This window comes from Bufo bufo, chromosome 2 (genome assembly GCF_905171765.1).
Source record: "Bufo bufo chromosome 2, aBufBuf1.1, whole genome shotgun sequence".
Classification (NCBI taxonomy): domain Eukaryota; kingdom Metazoa; phylum Chordata; class Amphibia; order Anura; family Bufonidae; genus Bufo; species Bufo bufo.
The window spans coordinates 321033799-321061515 of NC_053390.1; the positions used below are offsets into that span (position 1 = coordinate 321033799).

The following is a 27717-nucleotide window of genomic DNA, read 5'->3' on the forward strand; positions in this document are numbered from 1 at the left end:
TTTGAAAATCATACACCGTCTTTATTACACTCCGGCATTATTACATACCATTTATAAGGACAGAGAACAGAATTGTTATAAATGCAGTAAAGACAGAGGAGATTATAAACACCTGCTGTGGGAATGTCCAGGGATAAAAGATTACTGGAATAAAATATTTTGGACTCTACGGGATAGCTCCCCTATGAAGTATGTAGCATGTATTGAATACGCTATTCTGGGCACTCTCCCAGAGATAGATAAAAACAAAATTGATCAGATACTTTGGTTTCGGGGCATCGCCCTGGCCAAAATAATAATAGTTAAATATTGGGGCACCACGAAATATCCCAGTTTTCAGGAGTGGAAGGAACGGATGAACAGGGTTAAGCAATATGAACATGTTCTTGCCCAAACTGCGGGGAAAAAGGTAGCCTGGTTGCGGATTTGGGGCAATTGGGAATGATAACATCAGATGTAATGAAAAGGCACGACAGCAGCTCCGCGGAAAGAAAAAAAAGGGGGTTGGAGGGTGGGATAGGGGGGTTAAAAATAAGAGGGAAATTCAATATTTGATGGGATGATGCACAAATGTTTTGTAATATTGAAATGGAAGAATGTATATCTTTATACTTTTGAAAATAAAAAGACACAATATAAAAAAAAAAAAAAAAAAGTGGAAGGCTTCACCTTTCATCCAAACACTCATCTTAAATAAAAAATAAAAAAAAACTATTCCCTAAGTTTTCCATACCAACCATATCTTCTTCCATTTTTGTTCACTATTTCTTTGCATATATAAGATATTTTCATATCTTTAAACTTTATTCACTAAGTTTACCCACATCTTTAAATTTGGGGAATTACAAGAGAACCACATTCTTGTAATCATCAGGAAAATTATTTTGGCGAGGATAGACTTTATATCTTTGTTGCAGTTCACCTCAGACATATCATTCAATAACCAACATTGTGAGGTCGACGGCATCGATACCCTCAGATTCTGCTTTATAAATTCAGAAACTGAGCTCCAATAATTACCTATCTCCAAACAGGACCAAAACATGTGTAAAAAATCTGCATCCAGTGCACCACATCTTAGACAATTAGAAGTTTCCCTATTTCCACATTTATTTAGCTATCTTGGGGTAATATACATTCTGTGCATAATATTAAACTTAACTACAACGTGATTAAAGTTGTACGATACTAACCTTAAACTTCTACATAACTTTTAACAGTTTATCGTGTCATTATTAAGACAGTCCACCCCCCACACTTTTTGACATGGGGAAACTATCTCCTTGAATAGTGAATTAACTAATATCTTATAGAATTGTGAGATCTTCGTCTGGGATTTCTCACTAAATCTTTAATTAGTGTACATGGTTCAATTAATAAACGTGATTTCTCCTTAACGTTGGCTATTGCTGATCTCAACTGATGATATCTAAGCCAACCTAGATCACCTAGGTTGCCTCTTTGAAACATTAGCTGTAAAGGGAAAACCTCAACCTTTTCTACCACTGATGCAAGATATGTAATATTGTTCTTTCTCCAAAAATTGTCCCCTGACAATTCAAAAAGATTCTTAAAGTGAAAATTATACCAAAGGGGAGTACAAAAAAGTAAACCCTTAATCCCCAACCATTTTCTAATCATGGTCCAAGATTTGGAGAGGAGCAATCTAGTCATCTTATACCCCTGTTCGCCATTAGTTAATTGTCCGGATTCTAACAAAGTAAATATATGGAGAGCCATCTACTAACAGTTTACAAAGAGAACTTTTTACCCACTCACTCCACATCCATAACTGTGCCGCGACAAAATACCCCTTAAAATATGGAAGATGTAACCCTTCCCCCTCCAGGGACTTATACATGTACTCTAGTTTCAGCCTTACTTTTCTTCCTTCGCCAAATCAAATCGTTAACTAATCTCTCCATCAATGTAAAAACTTATCTCCAATCCATATGGGTGAATTTCTTACAACATACAGAAGTTGAGGTAGGATTATCATTTTAACCAGAGAGATTTTATCCGCTCTGGATAAAGGAAGCCTATTCCAGATTGTAATCTTGGATCTTACTTTGGTAATTACTGGGGAGATATTAAGCTGTATGCAGTCCTGAACTTTGGAGGAGACATTCACTCCTAAGTACTCAAATGACACTGAAACATTAATCTTACTTAAAGACCCATCAGTAACTAAATCAAATCTGTCTAATAACATCAGGTTAGTTTTGGACCAGCTAGTGTCCAATCCAGAAACTTCTCCAAATGTACTAACTGCTTGAATTATTCTTGGCAGTGTTGTGTTGATATGGTCTATGAAAAATAACACATCATCTGCTGATAGGGAGATACGTTCCTCCGTCTCCAAAACTCCAAACCCTTTATTCAGAGGATCTTGTCTCACACCAACAGCTACAGTCGTAGCCAAAAGTTTTGAGAATTACATAAATATTGGAAATTGGAAAAGTTGCTGCTTAAGTTTTTATAATAGCAATTTGCATATACTCCAGAATGTTATGAAGAGTGATCAGATGAATTGCATAGTCCTTCTTTGCCATGAAAATTAACTTAATCCCCAAAAAAACTTTCCACTGCATTTCATTGCTGTCATTAAAGGACCTGCTGAGATAATTTCAGTAATCGTCTTGTTAAATCAGGTGAGAATGTTGACGAGCACAAGGCTGGAGATCATTATGTCAGGCTGATTGGGTTAAAATGGCAGACTTGACATGTTAAAAGGAGGCCGATGCTTGAAATCATTGTTCTTCCATTGTTAACCATGGTGACCTGCAAAGAAACGCGTGCAGCCATCATTGCGTTGCATAAAAATGGTTTCACAGGCAAGGATATTGTGGCTACTAAGATTGCACCTGTCACGGAACCATGAACCAGACGTACAACAAGAGATAAGTGAAAATAAGAAGGCTTTATTGAAAATAAAGCTGTAAAGCAAAAGTCCAAACGAATGGTGAAACCGAAGCAGAGTCTTTGAGAGGCCAGAGATCAGGAACCAGAAGGGTAGTCAGACGAAGCCAGGATCAGGAACCAGCAGGGTAGTCAGACGAAGCCAGGATCAGGAACCAGCAGGGTAGTCAGACGAAGCCAGGATCAGGAACCAGAAGCAGCAGCAGTCTTAGAAGCATGTGAACACAGGAGGACCAAGCAAGGAACTGAAGCAACAGACCTCCTATATATATGAGCAAGGCATCCAGCTCCTCCCAGTGGGAAGGAGGAGCAGCAGGGTGGAAGGCTACAAGAAACCCAGAAACCAAGATGGCCGCCAGCACATGTCAAACGAAGGAGAACAGCAAGAAGGTAAGACCATGACAGTACCTCCCCCTCAAGGGCCCCTCCTCCGCGGAGCAAAAAACGGTTTCTGAGGGAAGCGTGCGTGGAAGGCTTGGAGCAAGGCAGGAGCATGGACATCTGCGGAGGAAACCCAGGAACGCTCCTCTGGACCATAACCACGCCAATGGACCAAAAACTGCACCCGACCGCGGACCAGGCGTGAGTCCAGGATATTGCTCACCTCATACTCCTCATGATTGCCCACTCGGTCCGGACGAGGCCGAGGAACCGAGGAAGTGAAACGATTACACACCAGTGGCTTCAACAGGGAGACATGAAACACGTTAGAGATCCGCATGCCAGGAGGAAGCGCAAGGGCATAGGCTACCGGGTTTACCCTGCGAAGCACTCGGAAGGGACCAACAAAGCGAGGCGCCAGCTTGGGAGAGGGCACTCGAAGGTTGAGGTTGCGGGTGGACAACCATACACGGTCTCCGACCTAGTAGGAAGGAGCAGGCGCTCGTCTGCGATCAGCCTGGAGTCTCTGGCGCTGCGCAGAGGCCTCAAGGGACTTCTGGATCTGTACCCAAGAAGCACGTAGGACGGAAAGGTGATCCTCCACAGCCGGAATATCCTGGGGAGAGAATACCTCCGGTAACACGGCAGGTTGGAACCCATAATTGGCCATGAAGGGAGACGTCCCAGAGGAAGAGTTCACCGCCGTGTTCCTGGCAAACTCAGCCCAAGGCAGAAGGTCAACCCAATTGTCTTGGTGATCGGAGACATAGCAACGAAGGAATTGCTCCAAGGCCTGATTGGATCGTTCTGCGGACCCATTGGACTGAGGGTGGTAGGCCGAGGAGAAGGAGAGATGATTCCCCAACTGGGAGCAAAAGGCGCGCCAGAACCTGGACACAAACTGACTCCCCCGATCCGACACAATCTCCTTGGGCAAACCGTGCAACCGGAAGACCTCCCTGGCAAAAATCGTGGCCAACTCTTGTGCAGAGGGTAACTTCTTGAGAGGAACACAGTGGCACATTTTGGAAAACCGATCCACAATCATGAGAATGACCGTATGGCCTCGGGATGCAGGGAGGTCCACAATGAAATCCATCCCCAGGTGTGACCATGGGCGCTCCCCGGTGGCTATGGGTTGCAGAAGGCCCAATGGAAGGTGCCGAGGGGACTTACTCTGGGCACAAACGGAGCATGCCGCTACATATGCGGCGATGTCGGAACGTAGTGAAGGCCACCAGAACAGACGTGAAACAGCCCAGGACAGCTGATTCTTTCCAGGATGCCCCGCGGTCTTGGAGTTATGGTAGGTTCGCAACAACCGAGTGCGCAACTCCTCAGGCACAAAACATCTGCCGTTGGGTCTCCCAGAGGGAGCACCAGATTGAGCCGCCAAAATCTGCTCACCCAGGGGAGAGGTCAGGCTGGTGCGAATGGCGGCCAGGATCTGATTCGGAGGTATGACCGAAGTCGGAATCGACTCCTCCCTGGACAGTTCGGAGTACTGCCGTGATAGGGCATCCGCCCTGATGTTCTTGGAACCGGGTAGGTAGGAGACCACGTAATTAAAACATGACAAGAACAGAGCCCATCTGGCCTGACGTGGTGTCAATCTCTTGGCCTCAGAAAGGTAGGTCAGATTCTTATGGTCCGTCAGGATGAGAACCGGAACCACCGAACCCTCGAGCAAGTGCCTCCATTCTTTAAGGGCCTGCACGATGGCCAATAACTCCCTGTCACCAATCTGATAGTTGCACTCCGCGGAAGACAGTTTCCGGGAGTAAAACCCACAAGGAAGCAGAGGACCCTCTGGTGTTCTACGCTGAGACAGAAGGGCGCCTACTCCCGTCTCAGACGCGTCCACCTCGAGGACAAAGGGCAACCCAGGGTTGGGATGCGACAGAATCGGAGCCGACACAGAAGCGGACTTTAGGGCCTCAAAAGCTCGGATGGCCTCGAGCGGCCAGACCTGGGAATTACTGCCCTTCCTGGTCAGATCCGTGAGAGGCTTGGCCAGCATGGAAAAGTCCCTGATGAACTTCCGATAATAATTGGCGAAGCCCAAAAAGCGCTGCAGGGAACGAAGACCACTGGGCTGGGGCCACTGTAAGACAGCCGAAACCTTCTCAGGATCCATGGAGAACCCCTCAGCGGAAATGATGTAACCTAAGAAGGTTACCTGGGATCGGTGAAATTCGCATTTCTCAAGCTTACCGAACAGCTTGTTCTCTCGTAACCGTTGCAACACTCGTCTGACATCCAGAATGTGGGCCTCCATGGATTCAGAATATACCAAGATGTCATCCAAATAGACCACCACACACTGCTGCAACAGGTCACGGAAAACATCGTTGATGAATTCCTGAAAGACTGCGGGCGCATTGCACAACCCAAAGGGCATAACCAAAGATTCATAATGACCGGTCCTGGTGTTAAACGCGGTCTTCCACTCATCGCCCGCCTTGATCCTTACCAGGTTATATGCCGCCCTCAGGTCGAGTTTGGTAAAGACCGTGGCCCCTTTAAGGCGATCGAACAGCTCGGAAATCAAGGGTATCGGGTAAGCGTTCTTGATCGTGATGCGATTGAGACCCCTGTAATCGATGCAAGGCCTCAACTCACCGCCCTTCTTTTTCACAAAGAAAAATCCAGCCCCTGCCGGGGACGAGGATTTGCGAATGTGTCCGCGTGAAAGCGCCTCCCTCACGTACTCCTCCATGGCCTCATTCTCCGCTACCGACAGTGCCACGAGGAGGAACGGCACCAGGTTGTAACTCTATGGCACAATCGTATGGGCGGTGCGGAGGTAGGGCAACCGCGCGCACCTTATCGAATACATCCCGGTACTCCTCGTATTCAGGAGGCAACAGAGAGTCCAAGGAAGTACACAGCAACTTGACAGACCCATGGATGCAACTAGCCCCACACTGCGGTGACCACAAGAGGATCTCGGCCGATCTCCAATCGAAAGTCGGGTTATCCTTCTGGAGCCAGGGGTACCCCAAGACCACCGAGTAGTGTGGAGACGAAATAACCTGGAGGCAGACCGACTCTCTGTGAACGGCACCAATGGCTATCCCCACTGGAAGGGTCTCATGAGTCACGTGTGACGACAGAAGGGGTCTGCCGTCTATCGCCTCAAGAGCCAGTGGGGAACCTCGAGCCTGCAGAGGAATGGAATTGGCGGCAGCGAACACACTATCAATGAACAAACCACCAGCACCAGAGTCCACCAACGCCTGGGTCGTCACCGAGCCCCCGACCCAGGAGAGGACAACAGTGATCAGTGGTTTGTCAACACGGGAAACCGGGGACGAGGAGACTCCACCCAAGATCTGCCCCCGACAGGATCTCAGGTACGAGCGTTTCCCGGACGGTTCGGACATGCCAACCGAAAATGCCCACCGAGACCACAGTACATGCATCGACCCTCGCGTCTCCGGAGTACCCTCTCTCCCTCGGACAGGCGAGCAAACCCCAGCTGCATGGGTTCACCCCCAGACAAGTCATCCCCAGGAGGTGTGGGAGGAGAGGGAGGCACGGGTGGGACAGCAAACGTAGGCGCCAATCTGTTAGAAGACCTCCGCAGGCTCTCCTTAAAGGAAGGTCTCTCCCTGAGTCTGGTGTCAATCAAAATCAGGAAAGAAATAAGAGACTCGAGCTCCACTGGTAGGTCCTTAGCTGCAACCTCATCCTTCAAGGCATCCGAGAGACCATGAGAGAAAGCAGCGACCAGAGCCTCATTATTCCAGCCCACCTCTGCTGCCAGGGTACGAAACTCAATGGCGTATTCAGCTACGGATCGTGAACCCTGTCTGATGGACATAAGGAGCTTCGCAGCAGAGGCAGCACGAGCCGGCACATCGAATACCTTCCGAAGAGAAGCAACAAAACCGGAAAACTCGGCAACCACCGGATTGTTGTTCTCCCATAAAGGGCTGGCCCAGGCCAAGGCCTTATCCGAGAGCAGCGAGATCAAGAAGCCCACCTTTGATCTCTCAGTAGGAAAGGCATGTGGCAGCAACTCGAAATAAATGCCCACCTGGTTAAGGAAACCTCGGCACTGAGTTGGCTCTCCCCCAAAGCGCTGTGGAAGAGGGGCAGAACCGATCATACCCCGAAACACCGCAGGCGCAACAACAGGTGTCGGGATAGACTCTGGCGCAACAACCGGAGCGGCAGTAGGAGCGACAACCGACCCATCGGCAACGGGAGCGAAATGAGCCGTGCGTTCAAGCAGGGTTTGCAACGCCACAGCGAACCGACCCAACAGGTGATCCTGCTGATCAAGTCTGGCAACCAGCATGGGTAGCGAGGATGGCCCTGTACCGTCAGAACTCATGGCTTGGTCCTAATGTCACGGAACCATGAACCAGACGTACAACAAGAGATAAGTGAAAATAAGAAGGCTTTATTGAAAATAAAGCTGTAAAGCAAAAGTCCAAACGAATGGTGAAACCGAAGCAGAGTCTTTGAGAGGCCAGAGATCAGGAACCAGAAGGGTAGTCAGACGAAGCCAGGATCAGGAACCAGCAGGGTAGTCAGACGAAGCCAGGATCAGGAACCAGCAGGGTAGTCAGACGAAGCCAGGATCAGGAACCAGAAGCAGCAGCAGTCTTAGAAGCATGTGAACACAGGAGGACCAAGCAAGGAACTGAAGCCACAGACCTCCTATATATATGAGCTAGGCATCCAGCTCCTCCCAGTGGGAAGGAGGAGCCGCAGGGTGGAAGGCTACAAGAAACCCAGAAACCAAGATGGCCGCCAGCACATGTCAAACGAAGGAGAACAGCAAGAAGGTAAGACCATGACAGCACCTCAATCAACAATTTATAGGATCATTAAGAACTTCAAGGAAAGAGGTTCAATTCTTGTTAAGAAGGCTTGAGGGCGTCCAAGAAAGTCCAGCAAGCGCCAGGATCGTCTCCTAAAGAGGATTCAGCTGCGGGATCGGAATGCCACCAGTGCAGAGCATGCTCAGGAATGGCAGCAGGCAGGTGTGAGCGCATCTGCACGCACATTGAGGCGAAGACTTTTGGAAGATGGCCTGGTGTCAAGAAGGGCAGCAAAGAAGCCACATCTCTCCAAAAAAAACATCAGGGACAGATTGATTTTCTGCAGAAAGTATGGTGAATGGACTGGTGAGGACTTGGGCAAAGTCATATTCTCAGATGAAGCCTCTTTCCGATTGTTTGGAGCATCTGGAAAAAGGCTTGTCCGGAGAAGAAAAGGTGAGCGCTACCATCAGTCCTGTGTCATGCCAACAGTAAAGCATCCTGAGACCATTCATGTGTGGGGTTGCTTCTCATCCAAGGGAGTGGGCTCGCTCACAATTTTGCCCAAAAACACAGCCATGAATAAAGAATGGTACCAAAACACCCTCCAACAGCAACTTCTTCCAACAATCAACAACAGTTTGGTGAAGAACAATGCATTTTCCAGCACGATGGAGCACAGTGCCATAAGGCAAAAGTGATAACTAAGTGGCTCGGGGACCAAAACGTTGACATTTTTGGTCCATGGCCTGGAAACTCTCCAGATATTAATCCCATTGAGAACTTGTGGTCAATCCTCAAGAGGCGGGTGGACAAACAAAAACCCACTAATTCTGACAAACTACAAGAAGTGATTATGAAAGAATGGGTTGCTATCAGTCAGGAATTGGCCTAGAAGTTGATTGAGAGCATGCCCAGTCGAATTGCAGAGATCCTGAAAAAGAAGGGCCAACACTGCAAATACTGACTCTTTGCATAAATGTCATGTAATTTTCGATAAAAGCCTTTGAAACGTATGAAGTGCGTATAATTATATTTCACTACATCACAGAAACAACTGAAACAAAGATCTAAAAGCAGTTTAGCAGCAAACTTTGTGAAAACTAATATTTTTGTCATTCTCAAAACTTTTGGCCACGACTGTAGAGGTTCAATATATATTTCAAATATTAATGGGGAAAGTGGACATCCCTGTCTAGTACCCCTAGATGGTACGAAAGTGGGGGTCAAATTTCCATTAATATTTAATCTCGCCATTGGTGACCTATACAAAAGCCGAATCATATCTATGAATCGGTCTCCAAAACCCATCTTACCCATAGTTTTCTATAGGAATTCCAACTCCACCCTGTCAAAGGCCTTAGAAGCAGGAACCCTCACCCACCGCTTGCATATTGGCAAACAATCTGTGGAGATTATAAGGAGTACAATCTGTGGAGATTATAAGGAGTACCCTTATTTGGGATAAACCCATTCTGATCGGGGTGAATAATCGTTGTAATGACTCTGGAGAGCATTGTAGCGAGGACTTTTGACAATAGGTTCACGTCAGTGTTCAATAATGATATTGGTCTATAGGATCCCATGTCCAGGGCATCTTTTTTTTAGATTAATGTAATTACTGCTTCTGTCATGGATTCCGGGAGCTTACCAACCACAAGAGATTTCATAAAAACCTCCAGTTGGCGTGGCAAAATAACTTCCCTGTATTTCCTATAAATCTCATATGGGAAACCATCTGAACCAGGAGATGAGTTCCCTGAACACGCCTTAAGGGCGTCCTCTAACTCCCGAATGGATATATCACTATCAGGGGCCAACTTCTGTTCCTCTGTAATCTTCAAGAGAAAAAAAGAATCTAAATAAGAGTCCATTTTCTCTTCAGCTATATTATTATCGGATTGATAGGTTTCCAAAAAATATTTCAGAAAACATAGCTTAATTTGGTCTGGATTTTCAATAATTAATCCCTGTGATGTCCGGATCTTCAATATTTCTTTTTTTGGAGCCTGGTTCGATATTATAGTTGCTAGCAATTTACCTGGCCTCCCTGCTTCGGAGAAATATTTTTGTCCCCTGAAAAAAAAAATCTGCTGGGCCTTATTCAGTAAAAAATCTGTATAGGTCTGAGTTGCTTTTTGCATAGCTAATCTATTTTCCTTAGTGTTATTTTTTACAAACTTATTGGTAAAATATATACTGGCCTCTTTCAAAGTTCTTTCTTTCATACCATATCCCCTACTTATATTATAGATGTTACTGAAAAATAGCCCCCTCATAAAGGCCTTAAAGGCATCCCATATTACCTGGATTTTAGCTCAGTTGTTATTAACATCCCAAAAATAGACAATCTCTTTTTTAACCAACTCATGGTTTTCTAAAATTGTCAACCAGTATGGGTTCAGTCTAAAGGCCGGTCTTGTACTGTCTTTCTCGGGGGTTAATACATATCTCTACTAATAGGGGTGCATGATCCGACAGGGCCCTGGATTCATATCAATTTTTTTTCGGAAGTCCCCTATATTTTCTATTAATTAAAGCTAAATCAATCCTAGACATACATCTCCCCGAATTACTTATACAGGACTCAATAGTTCCCAAAGATCTACAAAACCCGACTCATCACAGAATCGTGCAAAAGGACATCCTTGAAGAGAATCAGTAGCCTGGAGATCAATTTCAGTATTAATCCTGTCAACTTTAGGGTTCATGACGCAGTTAAAGTCCCCACTTACCAAAGTGGGGCACTCTGGCCATTTCTCCATAAAAGTCAGCAGGATATTCAACACATGAAAAGAGAAGGGAGGAGGAATGTAAATAAAGGCCAAAATACATAGTCTACCATATAGTTTCCCATACAGAAAAACATATCTCCCCTGATCATCAATAGAAGAAGCCTCACAGGCAAAATCCACCCCTCTGTGAAAAAAAACTGATACTCCTCTAGAATAGCTAGTAAATGTAGAATGGAATGCCTGCGAGACCCATCTCCTACTGATACGTTGTGTCGCCTCGTCAGTAAAATGGGTCTCCATCAAACAAACCACTGCTGGTAAATGTCTCTGAATTAAATCAAATACAGCTTGTTTTTTTAAATTCATCTCCTAGTCCACGTACGTTCCAGGTCAATACCCTAACCGACATAGCCTAATATAAATCATAAACCACTGATTTGCTATTGCATTTGTCTTGAACAGTGCAGCATAATACTAGTTTCTTGACATACAATAAGGACATTAAGGTGATTTTCCTGCTGACCAACTCCCTTTAAACTATGAACATGGTAAATCCTGGGCCTATTCTGAAATTTCACCGCACAATTTGAGGCTTAATTAGAGGAGAGCACACTGAGAAGTGTTCTTTTTTATCATTTTGATACATTTCAGATTCCAGGACAAGAAGAGACACTATACAGCTCACCTGCTTTATTGTCCTGAATGCACAGAGGATGTGTGGAAAATCAATGGAGGAACTCCAGCATCTGATAAAAGACTGTGAATATTTTATTGTCCATCTTTAAAATCAAACAGGGAACATCACGGACGCTTGAAACCTACGCGTTTTGAGTCCACCAATAGTGACTCTTATTCATGGCATAAAATCAAACAAAAAAAAAAATGGATAAAATGTCACCAACTTATCTGTCCAGGCTCCAGCGCTGCGGTTTGAGGTTTGCACCGTGGCTGCACTGTGTCAGACCCAATGCCGGGCCGTGCCCCCATGATGCGCTGCCCAGCCACGCACCCGGGTAACTCCATCGCATCCATAGCAATGGAGCGCTAGCTCTGTTTCTCCTCACAGATTATGCACACTGGGGGAGATTTAGTGCTTTATGTGGCTTAGGTATCTGGGCTATGATGCAGGCTGAGTGACTGCTCAGCCTGCCTATGTCTGAGCTACTGTGTTCTGGCCCAATGGGACCTGTCAGGTTCTGATCCAGGGACTCTGCGCTCTATTTAAATCCCTGCTGGCAATACACCTTTGCCAGTTATAGGTTTAACGCAGTAATTGGTTACTGAACAGTTACACTTATTGCTCGGTCATAGAACCAACTATCGCACTGTTCACCATTGCACTTGTTATTCTGTTAGTGAACCAACTATGCCAGTAATTGGTTGCTATAGTCACATAGTTGGTTCAGTGATAGAGTAATAAGTGTTATTGCTTAGTAACTAATTGCTGTGTCATGTGAACAGTGACATAGTTGGTTCAATAGTAGAGTAAGAAGTACAACTATTTAGCATCCAATTACTATGCTATGTGAACAGTGGCATAGTTGGTTCTATGACTGAGTAACAAGTGTAACTGTCAAGTATCCAATTACTGTGTCATGTGATTTGGTAGTAAATAACCATAGGTTATTTGGAATTTGAAATTGGTTCTCTGTTTTGTATGATTTTATGCCATGAGTAATTCACTATTGTCAGAAACAAAACGCATAGGTGTTCTAGTGTCCATGATATTCCCTTTTTGGCTTTAAGGACGCACAATAAAGTCTTCACAGTCATTTATCATATGCTATAGTTCCTCTATTTCAGATTCTCAGTCTTCAGTCTCAGTTTTAGATTCCAAAGATTCATGAAGAATATATCTTATAATTCCTTGTATCATTAAATTTACCACACTGCATACATTCTAGCAAGCTCAATAAAGAAATAATGATGTGGTCTAGTCTTCATTCTTTACTGCTGTTCTGTTTGTATATAATGAAGTCAGATCTAAAGGAAACTCGCCTTGATCACTATGACACTATTGACCTGGAGTTAGCTGGTGATATGGCTTTTGTACTTTCAGATTTCCAGAGCCTTTGAGCCATGTGTCTGAAAATGTACTGTTTAAACTAAATCCCAGTGCCGCCAAACTGCTCCTTCAGAGCCCTCCTTGCAGACTTTGAAATGATATGCACTTCCAGTGTCACAAAGGTACGGAAACAATCCCGAACAGAATGTTTCACTGCCTTCTTAATTAAAGCCTCTCTTAGAACTTCTGTAAACTCAGGCTTCAGAGTATCAAGCCCATTATTTGTGTGAGCAAAGACAGATGTATTCTTCTGAGTACATGTATGTATTAATGTCCATGCTTTGTTAAAAGAGTTTTCCATTGAGTAATGTAGAATGTACTCTGATTAATGTACTCCGATGCAGCCATCAATAGTACTAAAAGGCCCCTTACATGGGCTGAGAATTCCACATATAATCTTTAACAAGCGTTCATAGTGATTATCTGGCGGTGTAAAGTTACGGTGAATTACCAGGTGAACAAGCGAAACGCTCATTCATCGGGTAATAGATCATTTATGTGGTCACAAAACTTATTGTTTGCCTGCAGCAGATCGTGCTGTGTAAAACGCATCTGCTGCCAGCAAATAACCAGCTCTGTATGGGGATGAGCGATGGCATTAGTGATCGTTCCTCTCCATACTGTGGAGGAGATTGCTGCATGTAAGTGAAACACTTTCGTCCACTGACGAGCATGCGATTTTCTGGATGGAGCGGTTCCTTCCCAACAATCTACTGCCTTAAGGCAGAACCTACTTTTATCACTGAACATTATTGTTTGCCATTGATGGCAACATCAAAGGTCGCAGGAGGGCTGGAGAGTGCCTTCTGCCATAATGTGGAGACACAAGACCAACACCAGGTATCATGATTTGAGACACTGATGGCTATTATGGCTGTTTCCATCTGATTCTGATGGAACATTGAATTGACCAGCCTTAGGTGTGTCCAGGACCTTGTGGAACCAGTCCTACCAGACATGGTGTTCCAACAAGATTATGGCCAGCCAGCAGATACCCTTGCCAGCCCAATCCAATCACCAGATGTGTTCGCCATTTACAATGTGTGGGACTGGATTGGGAGACATATATCCGATGCATAGCAGCCAACAACCACATTGGCTGAACTACGGGTTCAAGTTTACAGAGCTTGGAGAGACATACCACAGGAGATTATCTATCATCTGTATGACCATTACCATGCCAGAGTGGCATCCTGTATCAAAGCAATGGGAAATGCCACCAAGTATTAATGTGACCCTGCCTCAACATATGCCCTCTTGCAGCACCCAAAGTAAAGGGTGCACCAACTTGAATGTTTGATGATTGACCAAACACCACTAGCAGTTCAATTGTATTATGTTTTTCACATATTCTTCTTTTTTTTTTTTTTTACTTTCTGACAGTGTATATCATTTTTTAGTCATTTTCAAGATCTCTTCTTGTTGTCAGTTAAAAGAAAACCTGCTCCGAACGAGTTCTGCAGATAGGATTGTTAGGCTAGTTTCACACTAGCGGCAGGGGACTCCGGCAGGCTGCTCCGGCGGGTGAACAGCCTGTTGAATCCGTCCTGCCGCTAGTTCACCTGTGCCTCCGGAAAGCGGCTTCATCCCAATTGACTATAATGCATGCAGTACTTTTAGACTGGCTGCCTCTCGGCGTGCGCTGACGTGCTGCTGTCGGAACTCCGCCCCCGCCCCATTATAGTCAATATGGACGGAGCGGCAGTCCGGGGGCACACGTGAACTAGCGGCAGGACGGATCCGACAGGCTGTTCACACGCTGGAAAAGCCTGCCGGAGTGTGAAAGTACCCTAAGTATACAATTTGTGCTACTATAAATTAGTCCATGTTATCTGAATGGATTTGTTTTATAGGGAATCACATGGATTTCTGCAAGCTTCCATTCTAATGAATGAGACAGTTGCAGATGTTTCTGCAACACATATACCTTTATGGTGTAGGTTGGTATTTTCAGCCTGCAGTCCAGAGCAGCAAATAAATAAAGAGGTGCAGATTTCAGGAGTAGGATGTCAGAATGGGTTGTAAAGCCTCTGAATAAGGCTCTATTCACACAAGCTTATTTTCAGTCCGCATTCCGATCTGCATTTATTGAGGATTGGATGCGGACCCATTCATTTTAACGGGGCTGCAAAAAATGTGGACCCATTGTAACAATGTCTATAGGACACATTCTATCCTTTTTGTTGGACTGCGGAACGGACATACGGATGCAAACAGCACAAGGTGTGGTGTCCGCAGACCAAAAATAAGGTCGTGTGAATGGGGCAAGAAATATATCATTCAATAGTAGCAATCTCATTTGAAAGCATACAATATAACCACATGGCAATGAAATGAAAATCAAAGGACCTACCAGCCACTCTGCTCCATAAAGGCTAAAAACATATTTGTTTGTTTCAGGTTCTTTTTCTTTGTAAGGACTCTGTTTTAAAATGGAAGAACTCTTCTGATAGGCATCCAATAGCTCAAGCCTGGTGTCTACAAACCCATCTTTTATGTATTCAGACTGGGGTATTCCTTTATTTCTGCATTCCAAAATAAAGTTCCATTCTTGTTTAATTCTGCAGAGACATGAAAAAATCCATTGCATGTTACCTTAATGCATTTCATTGTCTTGGTGGAATCTTGATACCTATGAGTGGTTTAACAGATTACAGTAAGGTACAAAAGAGTGGCGAGTTTTTACAGTATGTTATTATATTTTTTTTAAATGACTGCATGAAATGATGTTATCTTACCCACCTCCAGACCCCTCAGGCAGTCCACACATGCATTTCTGAATGTCCTTGCAGCCGCAAGAAGATTAGCTGCCTGTAGAGAATGCAGAGGCCCCAGTGGTTATGTTCCCCTATGTCTGCGGCTCATGCGTCAATAGGGGCACCATGTTGTCGGTGGGTCTGAATTGACAGCAGGCAGGGGCCAACAGAAGTAATCAGAGCCAGCAATACCATAGTGCAGCACAAAATATAGCCCCAGCAGCTCCAAATACCACAGTGCAGCACAATATACTGCCACCCTGCCACATTGTTCAACTGTATCATCATACTGAGGCTGGTGACATAGTTGAATAAAGGAGGAAAGTTATGCGCCGGCCAGGTTCATAAGTACCTGATGCTAGTAGCTAGAATGTTTTTTAAATTTGATTCGGCCAGTTCGCTGAATTTTACGGAAAAATTTGCTTTGATCCAAATTTATTTGCGGTGAATCGCGTTAAAAAAATGCTATTTCTGGGCTGCAGAGACCCTTTATAGGGGTGTAGAACACTGTGCCTTTTAGTAACACGCATAGGGAGTCTGCTTTAGTAGTAAAATAATACTGTGCATCCGTATGACAAACAGATGATAGGCGTCGCTCTTAGAATCACTGCACACTTCACTTATCTGGGCCGTCAAAGGGCCAACACTGTCCAAATAACTCAAATAGAAACTCAGCCTTACAGGTCGATGTTAGCATCAAGAAGGAGCGCACTCCTTTTACACCGTCGCCAGCTGATTCCACATAGATGTCTACAAAACCTGTTCTATTAAATGCTTATACAAGTAGAGCCCCCCCCGGACAGAGTGCATAGGGTGTCAGCAGTAAGTTTGTGTTGACGTCACTGATTAATTTGCCCTTCCTCTGATCCCTCAGAACAATAACTGCCAAAAACGGATCCTGTCTGTGGGGCATACGCCTTCACTCAGTCGGCATTTGCTCAATAATCAATCAGTATTGCTAATGCCAAAAGCAAACAGGAGTGGATGTAAAACAGAGATGACACATGAATGGAAAATTTGCATGTCTTCTGTGTATTGTACCCACTCCTACTTTTGGCTACCAAATCATAAGCCAATTCTTATGGGACCATACAAGCCTTACAGCTGCTACACAGACAGGATCCGTTGTGCGTCTCATTTTTCCTTCCTTCTAACAGATCAGAAGAAATGTCAAATAAATCATTATGTCAGCTAAGCTGAAAGGAAAAATAGTGGCCCAGTCATGAAGCAAGGAGGGTGGGAACAGCATGATAAGTCCACAGAGTGGCCCTAAGACATAGTGGTGAGGTAAAAGTAGCATGAGGAGGCCACAGAATGGCGCAATGACAGAGTCTGAAGGTGGCGGCACCATCAGGAGGCCACAGAGTGGCACAATAACCGAGTCTGGAGGTGGCGACAGAAACAGCATCAGGAGGATACCACAGAGTGGCAAGGTGACATAGTGTGGAGATGGAAGCAGCATCAGGAGACCACAGAGTGGCCATGTGACATAGTTTGGAGGTGTCGGCAGCATCCGGAGACCACAGAGTGGCAAGGTGACATACAGTACAGACCAAAAGTTTGGACACACCTTCTCATTCAAAGAGTTTTCTTTATTTTCATGACTATGAAAATTGTAGATTCACACTGAAGGCATCAAAACTATGAATTAACACATGTGGAATTATATACATAACAAACAAGTGTGAAACAACTGAAAATATGTCATATTCTAGGTTCTTCAAAGTAGCCACCTTTTGCTTTGATTACTGCTTTGCACACTCTTGGCATTCTCTTGATGAGCTTCAAGAGGTAGTCCCCTGAAATGGTTTTCACTTCACAGGTGTGCCCTGTCAGGTTTAATAAGTGGGATTTCTTGCCTTATAAATAGGGTTGGGACCATCAGTTGCGTTGAGGAGAAGTCACGTGGATACACAGCTGATAGTCCTACTGAATAGACTGTTAGAATTTGTATTATAGCAAGAAAAAATCAGCTAAGTAAAGAAAAACGAGTGGCCATCATTACTTTAAGAAATGAAGGTAAGTCAGTCAGCCGAAAAATTGGGAAAACTTTGAAAGTAAGGGCTATTTGACCATGAAGGAGAGTGATGGGGTGCTGCGCCAGATGACCTGGCCTCCACAGTCACCGGACCTGAACCCAATCGAGATGGTTTGGGGTGAGCTGGACCGCAGAGTGAAGGCAAAAGGGCCAACAAGTGCTAAGCATCTCTGGGAACTCCTTCAAGACTGTTGGAAGACCATTTCAGGGGACTACCTCTTGAAGCTCATCAAGAGAATGCCAAGAGTGTGCAAAGCAGTAATCAAAGCAAAAGGTGGCTACTTTGAAGAACCTAGAATATGACATACTTTCAGTTCTTTCACACTTGTTTGTTATGTATATAATTCCACATGTTTAATTCATAGTTTTGATGCCTTCATAGTCATGAAAATAAAGAAAACTCTTTGAATGAGAAGGTGTGTCCAAACTTTTGGTCTGTACTGTATTGTGGAGATGGCATTAGCAGCAGCATGAGAAGACCACAGAGTGGCATGGTGAAATTTTGCGGAGATGACATTAGAAGCAGCAGGATATCACAGAGTGGCAATATGACATAGTGTGGATAAGGCAGCAGCATGAGGAGACCACAGAGTGGCAAGGTGACATAGTGTGGAGATGGCAGCATGAGGAGACCACAGAGTGGCAAGGTGACATAGTGTGGAGAAGGCAGCAGCATGAGGAGACCACAGAGTGGCAAGGTGACATAGTTTGGAGGTGGCGGCAGCATCAGGAGACCACAGAGTGGCAAGGTGTCATAGTGTGGAGATGGCAGCAGCATGAGTAGACCACAGAGTGGTGGCAAGGTGACATAGTGTGGAGATGGCAGTAGCAGCAGCAGCATTAGGAGACCACAGAGTGGCAAGGTGACATACTGTGGAGATGGTAGCAGCATGAGGAGACCACAGAGTGGCAAGGTGACATAGTTTGGAGGTGCCGGCAGTATCAGGAGGCCACAGAGTGGCAAGTTGACATAATGTGGATATGGCAGTAGCAGAATCAGGAGGATACCACAAAGTGGCAAGGTGATAGAGTGTGGATATGGCAGCAGCAGCATCAGGAGACCACAGAGTGGCAAGGTGATATAGTGTGGATATGGCAGCAGCATGTGGAGACCACAGAGCGGCAAGGTGATATAGTGTGGATATGGCAGCAGCATGAGGAGACCACAGAGTGGCAAGGTGACATAGTTTGGAGGTGCCAGCAGTATCAGGAGGCCACAGAGTGGCAAGGTGACATAATGTGGATATGGCAGTAGCAGAATCAGGAGGATACCACAAAGTGGCAAGGTGATAGAGTGTGGATATGGCAGCAGCAGCATCAGGAGACCACAGAGTGGCAAGGTGATATAGTGTGGATACGGCAGCAGCATGTGGAGACCACAGAGTGGCAAGGTGACATTGTGTGGAGATGGCAGTAGCAGCAGCAGCAGCATAAGTAGACCACAGAGTGGCAAGGTGACATAGTGTAGAGATGGCAGCAGCATAAGGAGACCACAGAGTGGAAAGTTGACATAGTTTGGAGGTGGCGGCAGCATCAGGAGGCCACAGAATGGTAAGGTGACATAATGTGGAGGTGGCAGTAGCAGAAGCAGCATCCGGAGACCACAGAGTGGCAAGGTGACGTAATGTGTAGATGGCAGTAGCAGCAGCATCAGGAGGATACCACAGAGTGGCAAGCTGACTTAGTGTGGAGTTGGCAACAGCATGAGGAGACCACAGAGTGGCAAGGTGGGGCATACACCTTCACTCGGTCGGCATTTGCTCAATAATCAATTAGTATTGCTAATGCCAAAAACAAACAGGAGTGGATGCAAAACAGAGATGACACATGAATGGAAAATTTGCATGTCTTCTGTGTGTTGTACCCACTCCTACTTTTGGCTACCAAATCATAAGCCAATTCTAATGGGACCATACAAGCCTTACAGCTTCTACACAGACAGGATCCGTTGTGCGTCTCATTTTTCCTTCCTTCTAACAGATCAGAAGAAAGGTCAAATAAATCATTATGTCAGCCAAGCTGAAAGGAAAAATAGTGGCCCAGTCATGAAGCAAGGAGGGTGGGAACAGCATGATAAGTCCACAGAGTGGCACTAAGACATAATGGTGAGGTAAAAGTAGCATGAGGAGGCCACAGAATGGCGCAATGACAGAGTCTGAAGGTGGCGGCAGCATCAGGAGGCCACAGAGTGGCACCGTAACCGAGTCTGGAGGTGGCGACAGAAACAGCATCAAAAGGATACGACAGAGTGGCAAGGTGACATAATGTGGAGATGGCAGCAGCGTCAGGAGACCACAGAGTGGCAAGGTGAGATAGTTTGGAAGTGTCGGCAGCATCCGGAGACCACAGAGTGGCAAGGTGACATATTTTGGAGATGGCAGTAGCAGCAGCATGAGAAGACCACAGAGTGGCAAGGTGAAATTTTGCGGAGATGGCATTAGAAGCAGCAGGATATCACAGAGTGGCAATATGACATAGTGTGGATAAGGCAGCAGCATGAGGAGACCACAGAGTGGCAAGGTGACATAGTGTGGAGATGGCAGCATGAGGAGACCACAGAGTGGCAAGGTGACATAGTGTGGAGAAGGCAGCAGCATGAAGAGACCACAGAGTGGCAAGGTGACATAGTTCGGAGGTGGCGGCAGCATCAGGAGACCACAGAGTGGCAAGGTGACATAGTGTGGAGATGGCAGCAGCATGAGTAGACCACAGAGTGGTGGAAAGGTGACATAGTGTGGAGATGGCAGCAGCAGCAGCATTAGGAGACCACAGAGTGGCAAGGTGACATAATGTGGAGATGGCAGTAGCAGCAGCAGCATCAGGAGGATACCACAAAGTGGCAAGGTGACATAGTGTGGAGATGGTAGCAGCATGAGGAGACCACAGAGTGGCAAGGTGACATAGTTTGGAGGTGCCGGCAGTATCAGGAGGCCACAGAGTGGCAAGGTGACATAATGTGGATATGGCAGTAGCAGAATCAGGAGGATACCACAAAGTGGCAAGGTGATATAGTGCAGATATGGCAGTAGCAGCAGCAGCATCAGGAGACCACAGAGTGGCAAGGTGATATAGTGTGGATATGGCAGCAGCATGAGGAGACCACAGAGTGGCAAGGTGACATTGTGTGAAGATGGCAGTAGCAGCAGCAGCATAAGTAGACCACAGAGTGGCAAGGTGACATAGTGTAGAGATGGCAGCAGCATAAGGAGACCACAGAGTGGCAAGTTGACATAGTTTGGAGGTGGCGGCAGCATCAGGAGGCCACAGAATGGTAAGGTGACATAATGTGGAGGTGGCAGTAGCAGCAGCAGCATCCGGAGACCACAGAGTGGCAAGGTGACGTAATGTGTAGATGGCCCCTTCATACTGGGTTGATGTCTGATTTGGTTTAATAGAGGGCATATAGCATGAGTTTTTTTTGAGATTACTTTCTCAGGTAGTTTGACCATAATAAAAGTGGCTCACCTCTATCTCCTGTTCTTTGCACTTTTTTATATAGTTTGTCATATCATTACCATATCATCATTTTTCATTACAACCATTAGCTATGTTATGTGCTGCCATCAAAGTGTTTGACAAGAGCATTAGAGATGTCGCGAACATAAAATTTTCCGTTCACGAACGTCGAACGCGAATTTCCGCAAATGTTCGCGAACGGGCGAACTGGGCGAACCGCCATAGACTTCAATAGACAGGCGAATTCTTTCTGGCCACAATAGTGATGGAAAAGTTGTTTCAAGGGGACTAACACCTGGACTGTGGCATGCCGGAGGGGGATCCATGGCAAAACTCCCATGGAAAATTACGTAGTTGACGCAGAGTGTGGTAAGTTGAATTCGCAATGCGATTAATATAATCTGCATTAATCGCATTGCGATTACAACTTAGATCTGAGATCCTAATGACTGTATTGCTAGAATTGACGAATATAACGAATATAGCACTATATCCTCAATCTTCGTTATATCCTAGCAATACAACCATTAGGAACCCAGCTCTAAGTTGAATTCACAATGCGATTAATATAACCTGTATTAATCGCATTGCGATTACAACTTAGATCTGAGTTCATAATGGTTGTATTGCTAGAATTGACGATTCCGAATATAACGATTTATACCACTGTATTCTCAATCTTCGTTATATTCTAGCAATACAACCATTAGGAACTCAGATCTAAGTTGAATTTGCAATGCGATTAATATAACCTGTATTAATCGCATTGCGATTACAACTTAGGTCTGAGTTCATAATGGTTGTATTGGTCGCGCCGTCACAAGGTAAAGGGGGACGGGGTGTGACTCACTGCATCCTGGTGAGTGGTGGGGCGCCGCAGCAGCTGCCCTGCAGGAGCCTCTGGTGCCGGGAGGAGGAGGTAGGTAGAGCGGCTCTGACTTTATAGACCAAATTATTTTAATAATACCCCAATAAGTTAATAACCTAACCCCATTCATAAATTACTGTGGATTATTATAGAGACGGCCCCAGGCCAGGAGACATAATGGGTTGGGTTGAACTGTGGGCTGGGGCCACCCGGCCACATTTACTAATCTTTGCTCAGGGGGGCCCTCATAAATATAGACCCACATGGTGTGGACTGGTCATTTTTGCTAAGGAATATAGTTTAAATGTTTATGTGCAAAAGAGAAAATAAGAAGTCAGCTCCAATCAGATATCTGCACATAGACCAAGACTCTGGGTCTATGCAAAAATCTAATTGGAGCTGACTTAGTGACTTCTTTTTTTCTCTCTTTATCTCTTTATTATGGCTTCGGGGGGGGGGGGGGGAGGGGTGACGCCATTTTCTACCGCACCGGGTGACACCAGCCATAGCAACGCCACTGTAACCATTAGGAACCCAGCTCTAAGTTAAATTTGCAATGCGATTAATATAACCTGTATTAATCGCATTGCGATTACAACTTAGATCTGAGTTCCTAATGGTTGTATTGCTAGAATTGACGTATATAACGGATATAGCACTATATTCTCAATCTTCGTTATATTCTAGCAATACAACAACCATTAGGAACCCAGCTCTAAGTTGAATTCGCAATGCGATTAATATAACCCGTATTAATCGCATTGCGATTACAACTTAGTCAAATTTGTGACACTGCAGCTTCAGAATGAATCTAAGATGGATGCTGTCCCTAAAATGGATGCTGTCCTTGCTATTTGATAGGAGGTGGGGGGGTCTGGGAGGGAGAGTATGCTGATTGGCTGGAATGTGTCTGCTGACTGTGAGGCACAGGGTCAAAGTTTGCTCATTGATGACGTATAGGGGGCGGACCGAACATCGCATATGTTCGCCCGCCGCGGCGAACGCGAACAAGCTATGTTCGCCGGGAACTATTCACCGACGAATAGTTCGGGACATTTCTAAAGAGCATTTCTGTTGAGAAAACGACTCCTTAATATGTCTGTGAAGGTTCCTTATTTATCCAGGTCATGGTATATCTGTAAAGAATAAATCAAGGCAACTGGACTTACTGTAGATTTCTTACTGTAGAACGAGTGAAATGTTTTCAAGAAATCTACAGTAAGTCCAGTTGCCTTGATTTATTCTTTACAGACTCCTTAATATGTTTGTTTGATTTGTTAGATGTAAAGTAAATACCCATTGTAATGATTAATTACATGTTGCTCAGTTAAATGCACATAGGTAAAGCTATTACCTCAGTTACATTTATTTGAGGAATCATTAAACCTTTCAAAATGTTGCCCATTTAAAAAAAAATTTAAATAAGTATGACAATAGGAGGGGATCATAAAATTTTATTGTTATCTAAATTAATCTAAAAAAACAATCAATTTTGCAAGACCATTTCTGCAAAAAAAACTTGTTAAAAGGCAACTTTTATATAATATTTTTGCCATATATGAATAGTTTGTTGACAACCACTAAAATCAGCCAGGTCAGTTTTGGCCCAGTAACTGCCCAAATAAGTTTAGTGTGCAGTGATTCTAAGAGTGACGCCTGTCATCTACAAAAAAAAGAAGAAGCCATTTCTAAGCAAGATCCACAAGCTCAGGCGTTTTCACTGGGCCAGGGATCATTTAAAATGGAGTGTGGCAAAATGGAAGACTGTTCTGTGGTCAGACGAGTCACGATTCAAAGTTCTTTTTGGAAATCTGGGACGCCATGTCATCCGGACCAAAGAGGACAAGGACAACCCAAGTTGTTATCAACGCTCAGTTCAGAAGCCTGCATCTCTGATGGTATGGGGTTGCATGAGTGCGTGTGGCATGGGCAGCTTACATGTCTGGAAAGGCACCATCAATGCAGAAAAATATATTCAGGTTCTAGAACAACATATGCTCCCATCCAGACGTCATCTCTTTCAGGGAAGACCCTGCATTTTTCAACAAGATAATGCCAGACCACATTCTGCATCAATCACAACATCATGGCTGCTGTCACGGCGGGCGTGCACTCAGTATGACAGATAACGAACCAACCAGGCTCTGGGCGAGAGATAGGGGAAGGGTCACCTCCTAGCTAATCCCTGACCTCTTTCTCTGCACTGCTCAGCCCATCTACAGATCTTGAAGGTAGATCTGAGATGTCCCCGTGCCTGGGCTGACAAAACCCTGAATTCCCTGAGATGGTGAAGTGGGAACTAGGAGCAGCCTGCTCGCACAGAACCTGGATGGAAAAGATGACACAAAACAACCAACTAGAAACAACACTTATCTTCCTGAGCTGGAGCAGACAGCCAACCTTCTTTCCTAGCTTCCAAGATCACAATGATGAATATAATCCGCTCAGGGCACTGGGCAGAGGAGCTATTTAAACTAATGACTCCACCCAGTGCACCTGATGAGGGGCGGATCCAGCACGACTCCAAAACAAACACTAAACTCGTGCTGCAATCCTGGCTGACCTCCGCACATCGTCAGAGTGGGGCATGACAGCTGCGTAGGAGAAGGATTCGGGTACTGAAATGGCCAGTCTGCAGTCCAGATCTTTCACCTATAGAGAACATTTGGCGCATCATAAAGAGGAAGGTGCAACAAAGAAGGCCCAAGACGATTGAACAGTTAGAGGCCTGTATTCGACAAGAATGGGAGAGCATTCCTATTTCTAAACTTGAGAAACTTTTCTCCTCGGTCCCCAGACGTCTGTTGAGTGTTGTAAGAAGAAGGGGAGATGCTACACAGTGGTGAAAATGGCCTTGTCCCAACTTTTTGGGGATTTGTTGACACCATGAAATTGTGATTCAACATATTTTTCCCTTAAAATGCTACATTTTCTCAGTTTAAACTTTTGTTCCGTGATTTATGTTCTATTCTGAATAAAATATTAGAAGTTGGCACCTCCACATCATTGCATTCAGTTTTTATTCACGATTTGTATAGTGTCCCAACTTTTTTGGAATCCGATTTGTATTTCGAATATAGTGCTATAAATTTGTTTTTCGAATAGTTGTAATTTTAGTATCTGCACACATGATTCCTCCCTGCTTCTTCCTTGTGGGCCAATGAGTCATTGGCCCACAAGCAACTTAAGCAGGGAGGAATCATGAATTCAGATGGAAGAAAATGACGAATATTCTAATAAACGAATATATAGCACTATATTTCATAGTGCTATATATTTGTTTTTTGACCCACGCCTGTATTGATCGTGTAATATTCGCATATTACGCAATCATTACCTTGCCGATTTTCGAGTAAAAAAAAAAGTTGAATATAACAAATATTCAAATTCTCGAATATTCGATGAATATTCTACAAAATATTCACAAAATATCACAAATTCGAATATGACCCCTGCCGCTCATCACTAGTTGACATCACTGATTATTTTGCCCTTCCTCTGATCCGTCAGAACAATAACCCCAAAAAAACTGTCTGTGGAGCATCCACCTTCACTCGGTCAGCATTTGGTCAGTAATCCATCAGTATTGCTAAAGCCATAAAAACAGGAGTGGATCCAAAACAGAGATGACATGTGAATGGAATATTTGCATGTCTTCTGTGTTTTGTACCCACTTATGCTTTTGGATACCAAATCATAAGCCAATTCTGATGCAAAATAGGGACCATGTCATGCAGGCCTTACAGCTGTTACATAGACAGGATCCATTGTGCGTCTCATTTTTCCTTTCTTCTGACAGATCAGAAGAAGGGTCAAATAAATGATGATGTCATTTAGGCCGAAAGGTAAAATAGTGGCCCAGTCATAAAGTGAGGAGGGTATGAACAGCATGAGAAGTCCACACAGGGGCCCTATGACATAGTGGTGAGGTGGAAACAGCATGAGCACACCACAGAGTGGCCCGATAATCGAATCTGGAGGTGGCAGCAGCATCAGGAGGAGGCTACAGAGTGACACAATGACAGAGTGCGGAGGTGGCTGCAGCAGCAACATCAGAAGGAGGCCAGAGGGTGGCAAAATGACAGTGTGGAGGTGACATCAGCAGAATAAGGAGGCCACAGAGTGGCACAATGACAGAACGTGGAGGTGGCGGCAGCAGCATCAGGAGGCCATAGAGTGGCACAATGAGAGAGTGTGGAGGTGGCGGCAGCAGCATCAGAAGGAGGCCACAGGGTGGCACAACGACAGTGTGGAGGTGGCAGCAGCAGCATCCGGAGACCTGAGTGGTGCAGTGGCAGCAGCATCAGGAGACCACAGAGTGACCCGTTGACAGAGTGGGGAGGTGGGTGGCAATACCAGTACCAGCTGAATATGGTGGGTAAAAGAAGGAGAACTTGGAATCAGATGTGTGGAATCATGCGGGTGGCAGCATCAGAATAGTAGCTAAGGCAGGTAGCCAGAAGAAACCGGTCTCATTTCTCAAAGTGTTGGTGTGGCACCATGAATTATCTAGTCTGATGCATCAGGCTTTGGTGGGTGGAAATCCTGGCTGAACCGTGCCTGATTCATCTCGACAAAGGTCAGTCTCTCCACATTTTGAGTTCTTCTTGGTGTAACTATGGCCGCCACCGCACTAAACACCCACTCTGATGCCACACTACTGGCCGGGCAGGATAGCTTTTCCAAGGCAAACTCTGCCAGTTGCAGCCACAAATCCAGTTTGGCTGCCCAGTAGCCCAGCGGATCTTAAATGAGGGGTAACAGGGTGCTGTCCAAGTATGCCACCACCTGCTGGTTCAGGTTCTGCTCCAGGTCTAGCTGCTGCTGCTGATGGTGAGTAGTTTCTTCACTAGGCGGGTGAAGAAAGCTGCTTATCAGCGACTCTATACTAAAGTTTCTGCTGATGGAGCTGGAACCACATTCTCCTAGTTGGCTATAAAGGACTTGAATTGTCCATGACCGTAGTTACAGCTCCACACTTTGGCAGACATCGACAGGCTCAAGGACTGGCCTACCTTCTGTTCTATATATGTGTGCAGGGTTGGTACTCCCTTTTTGGCAAAGAAATGACAGCTTTGGATTCTCCACCTCGACTCGGCACAAGACATCAGTTCTCTGAAAGGAGCAGAGTCCACCACTTGGAAAGGGAGGGACTGAAGCACCAGCAACTTGGCCTGGAGCACATTCTTCTTCTGCGTCGTTGGATGAGTGCATGCATACTGTTGTCTCTTGGCAATCGCTTCGGTGATCGATTGCTGACGGAATTACTGACGAGGAGTAGAAGGAGGAGCAGTAGCATCAGGATCAGCAGATGATGGGAAGGACAGACAGCTCCCTTCAGCTGAGGTGGTGGAGCCTTGACAGCCTGAAATCAGATGCGTGCCACTGCGTGATACAGCAGTTGCTGCGGCCAGCTGGACCACCACATCGAAGCCACTGTTCTCCCAGGCCACTTTATGGTGACGCTGCATATGTTGACGCAGGGCCGTGGTGCCAACATGCACCCTGGCCACGCTTCACCTTCTGCCCTACAGATTCTACAAATGGCCATGTTCACCTCCTTCGTCGGCTTAACAAAAAACTGCCACACCGCTGAGTAGGTCATTTTACCCCTAACACTCCTGACTGCTACCGCCGCTGCTTCCGTGAACCCCTGCACCACAAATTTTTGGGCAGGTAGGCTCCTGCGAAGCGGGTGATCTACTCCGGGCACGTTTGGCACCC

The 27717-nt window shown here is 45.3% G+C and overlaps 1 protein-coding gene across 1 annotated transcript in view; it reads right to left on the bottom strand.

Annotated features, from left to right (window-relative positions):
- The window catches only part of LRRC2 (leucine rich repeat containing 2), a 531872-nt gene that overhangs the window by 405487 nt on the left and 98668 nt on the right, over positions 1-27717 (bottom strand). Inside the window, exon 3 of the mRNA XM_040416971.1 lies at positions 15229-15436. Within this exon, the coding sequence (XP_040272905.1) occupies positions 15229-15436 (208 nt within the window). The remainder of the gene's footprint in view (positions 1-15228; positions 15437-27717) is intronic.